Raw genomic sequence first — 14352 nt, 5'->3', positions numbered from 1 at the left:
GCCTGGTTGGCATGTTAGTCTACGGATCTCTGTGTGAGTCTATGGGTCTCAGCCACATTGCCTGGTTGGCATGTTAGTCTACGGATCTCTGTGTAAGTCTATGGGTCTCAGGCACATTGCCTGGTTGGCATGTTAGTCTACGGATCTCTGTGTGAGTCTATGGGTCTCAGCCACTTTGCCTGGTTGGAATTAAGAACCGGGCAGCATCTTCCTTTAAACGTCTGCGTGGAGATTGAAACTAATCATCTGTCCGCCGCTCCTCCTCCTTACACCCCCCCCCCCCCCGCGATTACCAAACTCCTTCACGGTACCACTGGGTCTGCAACGTGGGCCAACACCGTGGCTCTTAACCTCGGCTAAACCCTCACACAGTTCCCACCCCCACCCCCGTGCGCGCCAACGGTTTCGGCAGCGACGGTGGCCGTGTCAGTCGTGTGCCCTTGCACTCCCGCCCCACCCCCCCCCCCCCCCCCCCCGTGGCCTCCTCTTGCTTCCACGACGACCGCGGCAGAAACGGAACGCCGCCTGCTCTCGCCGTCCCGCTCGCTGTACCGCCCAGAGGGTGCTCGGCGGGGAAGCGGCGGCGGTGGTGGTGGGAATCGTGGGGGATTTGCGAGCGGGCGACGTTTGCCCGGTTGGGCCCTGCTGTGGCGTTAGGAGCGAACCGGCGTCCCCCACCGGTTGCTAGCCGTGGCCGGGAGTTGAACTCGCGTCTGCGCTGTTCTTGGTAGCTCGGCGCGCGAAACCGCTACGCCGCACTGCTCCACCCCCGCAGGAAGCGGTGCTCGTTTTGCCGTCCTCACACGGAGTGGGCGAATGAATGGAGAGGCCGATTCGAACTCTGACCACGAATTTTGGAGCTCGTGGTCTTCCCACGCGGCGGACGTGCTCGTGAACCGGGGCCGCCGCCCGTCCGAACGCCAACAGCCGCTTTTCCCCTGGCGCATCCGAGCCGAGCCGGCGCAGAGCCCCGGATGGTTTCCCACCGGCCATTTGCCGAGCTGACCCGGTAGCGAAGCGTTCGTACGCCGGCCTCGTAGGGCAATTCGAATCTGGCCCGGGGCCCAGGCCTGACTGAAAAAAAAGGAATTTTAAAAAGTTGTCTCTGTTCTAATTCTAGATTTGAAGCTTTCGTGACTGCAAGGATTCCTACTCTTAGTTCTTTCGGTAAAGTCACGTAGGTAAAAAATGTAATTCAAATTAATAAATAAAATAATAAATCACGACGTTTCGGAGGCAACACAAGTCTCCGTCATCAGGTGGGACCGTCACAGCCAGATTTGCTGCATCAAGTGAGGCAGCGATTCAAGATGCAAGCTCTTAAATACAAGTTGTCTCTGTGTCCCCTGCAGTTCCCCCGCCACTCCGCTGTCGGGGGTGACCAGCCCGGCGGCCGGCGCCGTCACCATCGAGGGAGCGCTCAAGAGGAAGACCCTGCTCAAGGATGGGCGCAAGCCGGCGGTAAGACCGCTCCCCGCCCTCCTTCGTCAGCCCAGCGTGGCCCTGCTTGCTGCGTGCGATGGACGGCTGTGGACCGCGTGTGGAGTCTATGGACAGTGTTGAGTCTATGGGCAGTGTTGAGTCTATGGGCAGTGTTGAGTCTATGGGTAGTGTTGAGTCTATGGGCAGTGTTGAGTCTATGGGTAGAGTTGAGTCTATGGGCAGTGTTGAGTCTATGGGCAGTGTTGAGTCTATGGGCAGTGTTGAGTCTATGGGTAGTGTTGAGTCTATGGGCAGTGTTGAGTCTATGGGCAGTGTTGAGTCTATGGGCAGTGTTGAGTCTATGGGCAGTGTTGAGTCTATGGGCAGTGTTGAGTCTATGGGCAGTGTTGAGTCTATGGGCAGTGTTGAGTCTATGGGCAGTGTTGAGTCTATGGGCAGTGTTGAGTCTATGGGCAGTGTTGAGTCTATGGGCAGTGTTGAGTCTATGGGCAGTGTTGAGTCTATGGGCAGTGTTGAGTCTATGGGCAGTGTTGAGTCTATGGGCAGTGTTGAGTCTATGGGCAGTGTTGAGTCTATGGGCAGTGTTGAGTCTATGGGCAGTGTTGAGTCTATGGGCAGTGTTGAGTCTATGGGCAGTGTTGAGTCTATGGGCAGTGTTAGCTATGGGCAGTGTTGAGTCTATGGCAGTGTTGAGGTCTATGGGCAGTGTGAGTCTATGGGCAGTGTTGAGTCTATGGGCAGTGTTGAGTCTATGGGCAGTGTTGAGTCTATGGGCAGTGTTGAGTCCTATGGGCAGTGTTGAGTCTATGGGCAGTGTTGAGTCTATGGGTAGTGTTGAGTCTATGGGCAGTGTTGAGTCTATGGGCAGTGTTGAGTCTATGGGCAGTGTTGAGTCTATGGGTAGTGTTGAGTCTATGGGTAGTGTTGAGTCTATGGGCAGTGTTGAGTCTATGGGCGGTGTTGAGTCTATGGGTAGTGTTGAGTCTATGGGCAGTGTTGAGTTTATGGGTAGTGTTGAGTCTATGGGTAGTGTTGAGTCTAAGGGCAGTGTTGAGTCGATGGGTAGTGTTGAGTCTATGGGCAGTGTTGAGTCTATGGGCGGTGTTGAGTCTATGGGCGGTGTTGAGTCTATGGGCAGTGTTGAGTTTATGGGTAGTGTTGAGTCTATGGGTAGTGTTGAGTCTATGGGCAGTGTTGAGTCGATGGGTAGTGTTGAGTCTATGGGCAGTGTTGAGTCGATGGGTAGTGTTGAGTCTATGGGCAGTGTTGAGTCTATGGGCAGTGTTGAGTCTATGGGCAGTGTTGAGTCTATGGTAGTGTTGAGTCTATGGGCAGTGTTGAGTCTATGGCAGTGTTGAGTCTATGGGTAGTGTTGAGTCTATGGGCAGTGTTGAGTCTATGGGCAGTGTTGAGTCTATGGGCAGTGTTGAGTCTATGGGCACTGTTGAGTCTATGAGCAGTGTTGAGTCTATGGGCAGTGTTGAGTCTATGGGCAGTGTTGAGTCCATGGGTAGTGTTGAGTCTATGGGTAGTGTTGAGTCTATGGGCAGTGTTGAGTCTATGGGCAGTGTTGGGTCTATGGGCAGTGTTGAGTCTATGGGCAGTGTTGAGTCTATGGGCAGTGTTGAGTCTATGGGCAGTGTTGAGTCTATGGGCAGTGTTGAGTCTATGGGCAGTGTTGAGTCTATGTGCAGTGTGTATGTGCGTATGTTGAACTTCATTCACATCGTACGTAGCCGCCGGGCGTGGCGCTGCCCACCCGCTCCCTTCGTGCGCAGTGCCGGCCTTCGTAGGCGCCGCCACTTGCCCCAACAGTGTGTTGAAGGCTATGCCGGGTGGGGGGGGATCTTTGTCTGTGTGTAGCTGTCATCATGGACGCGGTTCTGGGTGGCCCTCAGCGGCTCGCTGCTCATCTACTACCCCTCCAAGGCTCTCAAGGCCACCGAGAGGAAGCACGTACGTTACCCCCCCCCACCACCCACCTCACCACCACCCTCACCTACCTACTCCCCCTAGCTGTGACCCCGTACTCAAACCCAACACCTCGGCAGCATCCGGCTCAATGTGTGTTCAACATACACACAACCCATAGACTCAACACTACCCATAGACTCAACACTACCCATAGACTCAACACTACCCATAGACTCAACACAACCCATAGACTCAACACTACCCATAGACTCAACACCGCCCATAGACTCAACACTACCCATAGACTCAACACCGCCCATAGACTCAACACTACCCATAGACTCAACACCGCCCATAGACTCAACACTACCCATAGACTCAACACCGCCCATAGACTCAACACTGCCCATAGACTCAACACTGCCCATAGATTCAACACTACCCATAGACTCAACACTGCCCATAGACTCAACACTGCCCATAGACTCAACACTGCCCATAGACTCAACACTGCCCATAGACTCAACACTGCCCATAGACTCAACACTGCCCATAGACTCAACACTACCCATAGACTCAACACTGCCCATAGACTCAACACTGCCCATAGACTCAACACTGCCCATAGACTCAACACTGCCCATAGACTCAACACTGCCCATAGACTCAACACTGCCCATAGACTCAACACTGCTCATAGCCTCAACACTGCCCATAGACTCAACACTGCCCATAGACTCACTGCCCATAGACTCAACACTGCTCATAGACTCAACACTGCCCATAGACTCAACACTGCCCATAGACTCAACACTACCCATAGACCCAACACTACCCATAGACCCAACACCAGTGGCGATTATCTGAACCAGTCCTGGGCCTCTCCTAGGTTGACTCAAACTTAAATGAGTTCCTGGTGCGGTGTGTAAACATCGCCACTGGGGAGACGAAGGCGGCCGGGCGCGGTGCTGGCCACCCACCGTCACGTGTGCCGTGCCGGCCTTCATAGGTACTACTCGCTAACAGCACTTGCCCCAGCAGTCTGTTAAGGCTACACAGGGGAACTTTGTCTTCGTATAAACGCGGGAGCGGCAGGGTTGCGGGTCGCGCCCTACGCTACGAACCCAGGCGACCCGAGCAACCGGCATCGAAATATTTGTACCGGGACGTGGGCTTCCCCGAGGTCGACTCAGCCTTAAGCGCGTTACCTGTCACGGCGAGTACCTTCGTAGGCGCCGCTTGCTCCCAACGGAGTCTGTTGTTCGAGGCTGTCGGACGGGATCTTTGTCCTCGTTATTTATGAATGTGTCGTAACCCTCCACCACCCAACACAGCCAATCAGTAAAAAAGTGTCACGTTGACAAAAGACAAAATAGTTCACTGCTTTAGCCCACCGGTGTGTTGAAGCGTGAAACCACAACATTTACAATTTGAGTACGACGTTTCGCTGGTAATTGCATCCAGCATCATCGGGCAAATTCGTTGGCCATGTTTGTTGTAGTACAGAGTTAGACTGATGGCCTTAATCTAAGTTGTCTTGTGGTTGTTGTTGTTGTTTGACTTGCATCCCACTGGGATTTTTGCACACAGCGTTGGTGTACGGTGCTTTTTCGGCAATGTTTTGCTGTCTATTCGTGGATTTTCTGTTTGCGCATAGTCACTTGGCCACTTTAAGATGTTTTCTGGTTCATGTTTTTGTTTGTTGCGGTTGCACCCGATTCAAGAGCCGAATGGCTCACAGGGCTACACAAAATAAATGAACTTGAACTTGATCTAGGCCTTAAATAGAGCAGCAGCAGCAGCAGGGTGACGTCATCATTAACTAATTAACTCATCAGGTGTCTTCGTGCCACCCGTGCAGTTTAAGTCGGTGCCGTGCAAGGTGGTCTCCGTGCTGGGCTGGATGTCGGTTTTGCCCGACCTTCCCGAGCACCCGGACGTCTTCCAACTCACCGACTCGGAGCGAGGTGAGCGGCAGCGGCCGCAGCAACGCTCGCATCGCATCCCCCCCGGGACGGCCAGAGCCGAAGATCGAACTCGGGCGCGCGGGGTGTGTGTCTCTGGCTCACAAGACGACGGGAAGCCCAGACCACGGGCGCTCGAACCCGGGTTCTCGGCGTCGCTGGCTCGCAAGCAAGGCACCCATCCACAGGGGTCGAACCCAGACTCGCAGTGATTCGTGGCTATTATGAGCCGTCAAAGATGGCCAGGCCCAGGGTTTGAAGCTTGGTTCTCAGGTGTGCCGGCCGAGTGTCTCCAAGGACCAAAACGCTCGGATGTGGAACATCGGCATCGCTCTCAATAGCCGTTAGGGTCTTCAAAGTGGCACCGAGTCCCAAGGCTTGAACCTAGCCGTACCACCTTAGGGGGGTGTGTTCCCTCATGATCCCAACATGGCGATTATATGTGAGCCCATTTTTATTTTTTGTCGAGACACTTAAAGACTCGGGGGCACGAATGACCCCCCGGGACCTCGGGTGATGTTCTCATTCACTCTGACGAACGTCCATTGCACTATGAGACATCTCCTTTACCAGTGGCAAAATATAGTAATAGGTTTTTACCCTTTAAACTGGTACAAAACTGACACCTTTATACAATTTTTCGATTTAAAGCTTTCGTGACTGCAGGAATTCATCTTCTTGGTTCTTTCGGTAAAGTCACGTAGAAGGGAAGTAATAAAAACCTTTATACAAGGCATCATGTTTGCAATAACCACAACACAAGCAGTCAAAATGCAAACAGAGTTGTTTCTTTTTGTTTGCATTTTGACTACTTGTGTTGTGGTTATTGCAAACATGATGCCTTGTATAAAGGTGTCAGTTTTGTACCAGTTTAAAGGGTAAAAACCTACTACTAAACATCCATTGATGAACTCCGTGGGAGGAGAGGCACTTAATCTGCGGTGGTCTGACCCCAGATGCTTTCTCGATGTTCTTGGCACGGCCATTGCGAGCTCTTTCCCTCGAGATAGCCGAGGTCGTAGGGTCAAAGCCCCCGGGGCTTTGACCCTACGACCTCGTCGCAGCCGTCGGGATGTGTTCCGTGGGTAGACGGTGGGCCAAAACTCGGCACAGAAGGAACCGTTGAATGCCAGAGCAGCGGGCGGTTTTGACGATGCACGGCAAGCCAAGCCGCTGCGGTGATCAGCACGCCCGGGGAATCGCGATCCGGAGATCCCCCCCCCCACTCCCCCCCACACACACATCCACCCACTTTTCATCCAACCCACCCCTATCTACCCACCTACTATCCATCCACCCCTACCCACCCACCCATCCACCATAATCAACCACCCACCCCTACCGTCCCCACCCTAACCATCTACCCACCCATTCCTACCCAACTCCATCCACCCACCTCTACCCACCCACCCACCCACACCTACCCATCCACCCTAACCCCTACCCATCGACCCCTAGCCATCCAAGCACTCACCCCTAACAAACCCCACCCACCCTCACCCACCCCCACCCACCCATCCACCTACTCACCTCTTACCCATCCACCTGCCCACCCCTAACCAACTCCACCTACCCACTCCTCCAACCCACCCCTATCCACCCACCCACCCATCCACCCATTCACCATAATCCCTACCTACCCACCCACCCCTACCCACCCCCACCCACCCCTACCCATCCACCCACCCACCCCTACCCATCCACCAACCCAACCCCACCCACCCCCAACCAACCATCCACCTACTCACCTCTTACACCCACCCACCCCTAACCAACTCCACCTACCCACCCACCCACCCCTACCCATCCACCAACCCAACCCCACCCACCCACACCTACCCATCCACCCTAACCCCTACCCATCGACCCCTACCTATCCACCCACTCACCCCTAACCAACCCCACCCACCCCTACCCACTCCTCCTACCCACTCCTACCTACCCACCAACCCCCCCATGGGTGTGCACCGCGGTGAAGTCGATGGGCAGGGTCACCGCGTGCGGCGAGGTGAAACGTGTGGGTAGTGCCACCCGTTGTTCAAGAGGGAGGTGTGCTGGCCAGCGTGGGAGAGAAGGCCGGCTAGCCCTGGGGAGAGGTGCTCTCTCATTCCCTCTAGTTAGAGGTGCCACCGTGCCCCCCTCACCGCCGTGCCCCCCATGGCCCCCCCTCACCGCTCTGTCTCTTCCCGCTGTGGCGTCATCGTCGTCGTCGTCGTCGCTGTCATCCCCTGCAGGCAACTCGTACAAGTTCCAGGCGGGGACGAGGCTCAACGCTCACCTCTGGCACAGGCACCTGGACAGCTCCTGCAAGAGCAACCGTCCGCAGGTGAACTCCACCGCCCGGTTCAACACCCGGTCCACCGCTCGGTCCACCGCTCAGTCCACCACTCATTTCACTGCCCGGTCGACCACTCGTTTCACCGCTCGGTCCACCGCTCATTTCACCGCTCGGTCCACCGCTCAGTCCACCGCCCAGTCCACCACTCGTTTCACCGCTCGGTCCTCCGCTCATTTCACCGCCCAGTCCACCGCTCGGTCCACCGCCCAGTCCACCGCGCTGCTGCAGTGGCGGCCGTCCTGGTTAATCCGGCAGCGGGGGGAGCGTTGACGGTAAACGCCGGGCGTAGAAAGGCCGCAGCGTGCGTCGGCGTCACGGCCACCGATTTGACCGAGATGCGACGGGTCGCACCGAAACCTACTCGTTTGGGAAAAGCCTTGCGGCAACGTCGCCCCCACCCCCCACCCCCCTCCTCTACGCGCGTTCGTATTGAGCTGCACAGTGGCAGCCGCCCACCGGTGCGCGTGGGGCGGTAACCCCTGGGCTAGAGACGCGGTGAGACGCGGTGAGATGCGGTGAGATGCGGTGAGATGCGGTGAGATGCGGTGAGATGCGGTGAGATGCGGTGAGATGCGGTGAGACAACTGGATTCGTCGCGTCCGCTGCGTGCAAATCTTTGCCTTGTCCCGATCGTCGTCGCTCGTTGCTTTCACCCAGCCGATCGGAGGAACGTGAAAATCGTCGAGGCCTCTCGGCGTGCCGCTTGTTCGGGCGGTGGCGGGTGGGGCGTGGCTCGTGGTGGGGGGGGGGGGGGGGGTCCTACCTTCGGGAGAGGCAGGGTCTATGGGTAGTGTTGAGTCTATGGGCAGTGTTGAGTCTATGGGTAGTGTTGAGTCTATGGGCAGTGTTGAGTCTATGGGCAGTGTTGAGTCTATGGGTAGTGTTGAGTCTATGGGTAGTGTTGAGTCTATGGGCAGTGTTGAGTCTATGGGCAGTGTTGAGTCTATGGGTAGTGTTGAGTCTATGGGCAGTGTTGAGTCTATGGGCAGTGTTGAGTCTATGGGCAGTGTTGAGTCTATGGGTAGTGTTGAGTCTATGGGTAGTGTTGAGTCTATGGGCAGTGTTGAGTCTATGGGCAGTGTTGAGTCTATGGGCTAGTGTTGAGTCTATGGGCAGTGGTGAGTCTATGGGCTAGTGTTGAGTCTATGGGTAGTGTTGAGTCTATGGGCAGTGTTGAGTCTATGGGCAGTGTTGAGTCTATGGGCAGTGTTGAGTCTATGGGCAGTGTTGAGTCTATGGGCAGTGTTGAGTCTATGGGCAGTGTTGAGTCTATGGGCAGTGTTGAGTCTATGGGCAGTGTTGAGTCTATGGGCAGTGTTGAGTCTATGGGTAGTGTTGAGTCTATGGGCAGTGTTGAGTCTATGGGCAGTGTTGAGTCTATGGGTAGTGTTGAGTCTATGGGTAGTGTTGAGTCTATGGGTAGTGTTGAGTCTATGGGCAGTGTTGAGTCTATGGGCAGTGTTGAGTCTATGGGCAGTGTTGAGTCTATGGGCAGTGTTGAGTCTATGGGCAGTGTTGAGTCTATGGGCAGTGTTGAGTCTATGGGCAGTGTTGAGTCTATGGGCAGTGTTGAGTCTATGGGCAGTGTTGAGTCTATGGCAGTGTTGAGTCTATGGGCAGTGTTGAGTCTATGGGCAGTGTTGAGTATATGGGCAGTGTTGAGTCTATGGGCAGTGTTGAGTATATGGGCAGTGTTGAGTCTATGGGCAGTGTTGAGTATATGGGCAGTGTTGAGTCTATGGGCAGTGTTGAGTATAAGGGCAGTGTTGAGTCTATGGGCAGTGTTGAGTCTATGGGCAATATGTGTGCATGTTGAACTTCTTTTGCATTGTACGTAGCCAACCAGGCTAATCAGAGGTGCCGGACTGATTATGGGCCAATGATGCCGTGCAGGGCAATTAACAGAGGTTCATAAGGAACGTTCAATGCTCTGTCAGCTCACAGACCTTTACATCAGCCTTTGCATGCAAAGGCACACACGCACACGCACGCACACGCCTGTGTGTACAGTATTGCACATGTTCATTGGTGTGGACTCGCGTATGTATGCCGTGTTCATACGTTTCACCATTCACTTGTGCCGGGTGACGGTTAGACAACTGGCGTCACCGACCGTTGGTTCCCGGCTGAGTGACGGCTGAGTGACCGAGTGTTTTTTTTTTCTGCGACGCTTTGCAGGTGCCGGCAAACCTCATGTCGTTCGAGTGAAGCCGACTGCAACGATCCGGTTGGGGGAACGGCAGCGCGATGGAGAATGCCATTTACCTGGGGATAGCACGTGATCAACAACACATGGGTATCACGTGATCAACAACACATGGGTATCACGTGGTCAACAACACATGGGTATCACGTGGTCAACAACACATGGGTAACACGTGATCAACAACACATGGGTATCACGTGATCAACAACACATGGGTATCACGTGGTCAACAACACATGGGTATCACGTGGTCAACAACACATGGGTAACACGTGATCAACAACACATGGGTATCACGTGATCAACAACACATGGGTATCACGTGGTCAACAACACATGGGTAACACGTGGTCAACAACACATGGGTAACACGTGGTCAACAACACATGGGTATCACGTGGTCAACAACACATGGGTAACACGTGATCAACAACACATGGGTATCACGTGGTCAACAACACATGGGTATCACGTGGTCAACAACACATGGGTATCACGTGGGCAACAACACATGGGTAACACGTGATCAACAACACATGGATAGCACGTGGTCAACAACACATGGGTAACACTTGGGAGGCAACACATGGAAGACACGTGGAAGACGACACATGGAAGACAGCAACACATGGTACACAACACATGGATAACATATGGAAAACATGATTAACACGTGGAAGACGACACGTGGATGATAACGCACGGAAGCATGAAACCCAAGCCCCCGAGACGTCCTGGTCAATGGGGGGGGGAGACCTAGAAAAAAAAACACCGACAAAAGATTTCAACTGCAAACGTGCAACTCGGACGCGTGGCGACGACCCACCGTGTCCTTCCGGAATCGAGCGGGCGACATTTTGCGTGCGAAGCCGTCGGGGGGGCGACGGACCGGCACTCCGTCTCCCCCGTCGTCGGATGGTCGGGGAAAAGCCTCACGGATCCCTCTCTGGACACCGCAAAGCGATTCGCCACCGCCGAGTCAAATCGGCCGGGTCACGCGGAACGACGGGGCGTGGCGCGGAGTGGCGTGGGTAAACCTGCACCTCTTCGGAGATCGTCTGGGAACTGCGCGGAAGAGGTGGGGGAAGAGAATCAGAATCGCGTTATTTGTCCTGGGAGAAATCTGGTGAGCTGTGAAGATTTTTTTTGTTTCTTTTTTTTTGCCTCTCACAGATGTCCAGTAGTAGACCACGCACACGCGCGACGGGCTCTCCCAGAGCGAACCTTCGGCCAGCGTCGGAGCCGGCAATTGCAGGGCCGCGCCTTTACCTCCCGTGCAAATTGTCGGAAAATCTTAAGAAGTTGTTACCGTGTTCTCCGGATCGTGAGATGCTGCACGTTTCCCTCCCCCCCACGCCAGAGGTCACAAATGGGTTTTGATTCCTTACCCGTACCCGGCCGCACCAGGGTCGCAAATGGGTACCCGTACCCGTACCCGGCGGGGTATGGGTAGCCGTTCCCTACCTGTACCCTTACCCGTAATGAGTGACAAACGGCTACTCACCAGTGACTCACGGCCTACCCGTAGCCGGCCGCACCAGGGTCGCAAACGGCTACCCGGCTACCCGTACCCGGCTGGGTACGGGTAGCCGGGTATCGGATCGGGTACGGGTATCGGGTACCTGATTGCGACCTCTGCCCCACCCCCCACCCCCCACCACCACCACCCGATATTTTAAAGTAAAAGTTGGGCGTGCGACTTAACAACTCGGCAATTGCGTGCGTGCGCGCAAGAGCGTGGAGTGGGGGGGAGCGGTGGCGCAGCGGTTAGCGCGCTGCGCTCCGAATCCCGGCAAGCCCGAGTTCCAATTCCCGCTTGCGGCCAACGCCCAACACCGGTTTACGATCATCTAAGCCGGTCCTGGGCCTCTCCTAGATTGATTCGGCCTCAAACGAGTCGACTCCCCCCCCGCCCGCCCACCCCGGCGTGTCAACACGGTGCCATTGTCGCATCGCGAGCGGGTTTCCCTTCTTCGTTGCGAAGCGTCTCTTGCGAGATAGCTGACTCGGGAGACGCGGCACCCCACTTCCCTGTCGATTGTTGTTGTCGTTATCAATTTGTTAGTTTTTTCGGTAAAGTCACGTAGGTCAAAAATTAAATTTAAATTAATAAAAATAAAATAATAAAAAATCACGACGTTTCTTCGGAGGCAACACAAGTCTCCGTCATCAGGTGGGACCGTCACAGCCAGATTTGCTGACCATCTGCCATCATCCTTTATATCAATCGATGCAGCAAATCTGGCTGTGACGGTCCCACCTGATGACGGAGACTTGTGTTGCCTCCGAAGAAACGTCGTGATTTTTATTATTTTATTCTTATTAATTTAAATTTCATTTTTTTTTACCCACGTCACTTTACCGAGTACGAATCCTTGCAGTCACGAAAGCTTCAAATCTAGAATCGTTATCATTTCTCGTCTGACGCCACCACCGCGCCGGTCAGCAAGCACGGCGGATAGAGCGGGGTGGTGGGGGGGGAGCGGCCGGTCGGATGGCGCAGAATCTCTCCGTCACGTACGCGGAGGGGGGCTTGTGACCGTAGTCGGGGGTCATGGCCACAGGCCGCTCGCTCGCCCCCTCGCTCGCCCCCTTGCTCGCCCCCTCGCTCGCCCCCTCGCTCGCCCCCTCGCTCGCCCCCTCGCTCGCCCCACTCTCATCCCTCGCTCGCCCCCTCGCTCGCACGTGCGGTGAGCTTCAAGTGCGGGTGGCGGTCAACCCACCGAGCCCGTTCCCACCCTCCACACCGCCCGCCACCGTCTTCCGGGAGGCGTTGGAAGAGTTGACGAGGAGGAGGAGGAGGACGCCCTCCAGAGCGACGTTCTCACGGGAGAGGCCCTTCCTCTAGCGGCCGGTCAGGGGGGCGGGGGGGGGCGGCGATTGCAGCTGCTGCTCGTGCGGCCCCCCCCCCTTACCCCCTTAACTTTCCTTGTTTCTTTTTTTACCTTTTTGCCGATTTTCGTTCCGCTTTATTTAGCCCATGTTGGGTTTATGTTTTTTGAAATTGTTTGATCCGTCAGTGTTAACCTTGAGGCCTGTTTGTGGTTTGTCGTTGAATTCGCCGACTTAGCCCGTTTTGCGTTTTGGTAACCCATTCTGTTTTTCGCGTTAACTTTTATTCATCGCTCTGTTCTCCGCATTGTAATTTTTTTTTTTCTTCTAAATTAGCGTTCGTTAAAGTTTAATTTATTTCTTCGATTTGTTTATTGGGATGAAACCACTTTCCCTCACGGGGAAACTAGCTACGTTTTTTGCTGCCTAACCTATGGGGGGGAAAAAACGCATGGACCTATACACACACACACGTGCACACGCACACACGCACACACACGCACACACACACATACATACACAAAGATCCCCCGTATAGCCTTAACAGGCTGTAGGGGCAAGTGCTGTTAGCGAGCACCTACGAAGGCCGGAACGGTACACGAGGGGGTGGGTGGCCAGCACCACGCCCAACCGCCTTTGTCTCCCCAGTGGCGATGTTTACACACCACACCAGGTACTCATTTGAGGCCGAGTCGACCTAGAGGAGGCCCAGGACCGGTTCAGATGATCGTAACCGGTGTTGGCCGTGAGCGGGAATCGAACCTTGGTCACCTCACACACACGTACACACGTATACACACACATACACACACATACACGTACACACATAATACACAGCACATACACACAAACACACGTACACATACACACGTACACACGTACACACATATACACACGTACACACACGTATACACACACGTATACACACACGTACACACACAATACACAGCACATACATACACACATACACATCTACACACGTACACAGACATACACAAACGCATAAGCATGCAAGCACACACACAAACACTAACACGTACACACTTGTACACATAAGCGGGCAAACACAGAAACACACAATGCTCGTATCACGTGTGTGCAGGGTGATCAGAAAAGTATCTGGGCTGTCTTGGAGCGGTGAATCCGCTCGTTCTTTGGATGAGTTCCCATTCAGAGTCCCACCGTTGTTCAGACATTTGATCAAATGTCATGGGAGTAGATGAACGCTCGTTATTTTTCTGGCACGTGCTTGAGCTCGCCTTGCCCTGCACACGACTCGCAGAGAGAGACTCAGCCCTGGCTACCAGCGACTCAGAGACTCACAGAGAGAGACTCACAGAGAGACTCACACAGAGACTCAGAGAGAGACTCACAGAGACTCACACAGAGAGACTCAGAGACTCACACAGAGAGACTCAGAGACTCACACAGAGAGACTCACGCAGAGAGATTCACAGAGAGACTCACAGACTCACAGAGAGAGACTCATAGAGAGAGACTCAGCTGAGCAGTGTTGAGCCTATGGGCAGTGTTGAGTCTATGGGTAGTGTTGAGTCTTTGGGCAGTGTTGAGTCTATGGGTACTGTTGAGTCTAAGGGCATATGGGTACTGTTGAGTCTAAGGGCAGTGTTGAGTCTATGGGCAGTGCTGAGTCT

At 54.5% G+C, this 14352-nt stretch overlaps 1 protein-coding gene across 1 annotated transcript in view; it reads left to right on the top strand.

Moving 5' to 3' along the window:
- The window catches only part of LOC133360125 (ras-specific guanine nucleotide-releasing factor RalGPS1-like), an 82517-nt gene extending 70536 nt beyond the window's left edge, over nucleotides 1-11981 (top strand). Inside the window, exons 10-15 of the mRNA XM_061578710.1 lie at nucleotides 928-1009; nucleotides 1318-1461; nucleotides 3307-3399; nucleotides 5219-5324; nucleotides 7556-7647; nucleotides 9838-11981. Of these exons, the coding sequence (XP_061434694.1) occupies nucleotides 928-1009; nucleotides 1318-1461; nucleotides 3307-3399; nucleotides 5219-5324; nucleotides 7556-7647; nucleotides 9838-9867 (547 nt within the window). The 3' untranslated portion in view covers nucleotides 9868-11981. The remainder of the gene's footprint in view (nucleotides 1-927; nucleotides 1010-1317; nucleotides 1462-3306; nucleotides 3400-5218; nucleotides 5325-7555; nucleotides 7648-9837) is intronic.
- Nucleotides 11982-14352: the final 2371 nt, after the last annotated feature.

The sequence above is a fragment of the Lethenteron reissneri genome, chromosome 67 (assembly GCF_015708825.2).
Source record: "Lethenteron reissneri isolate LAM-NWPU_2019-01 chromosome 67, ASM1570882v1, whole genome shotgun sequence".
In the NCBI taxonomy this organism is placed as follows: Eukaryota; Metazoa; Chordata; class Hyperoartia; order Petromyzontiformes; family Petromyzontidae; genus Lethenteron; species Lethenteron reissneri.
This window is presented reverse-complemented; position numbering and strand designations above follow the sequence as displayed.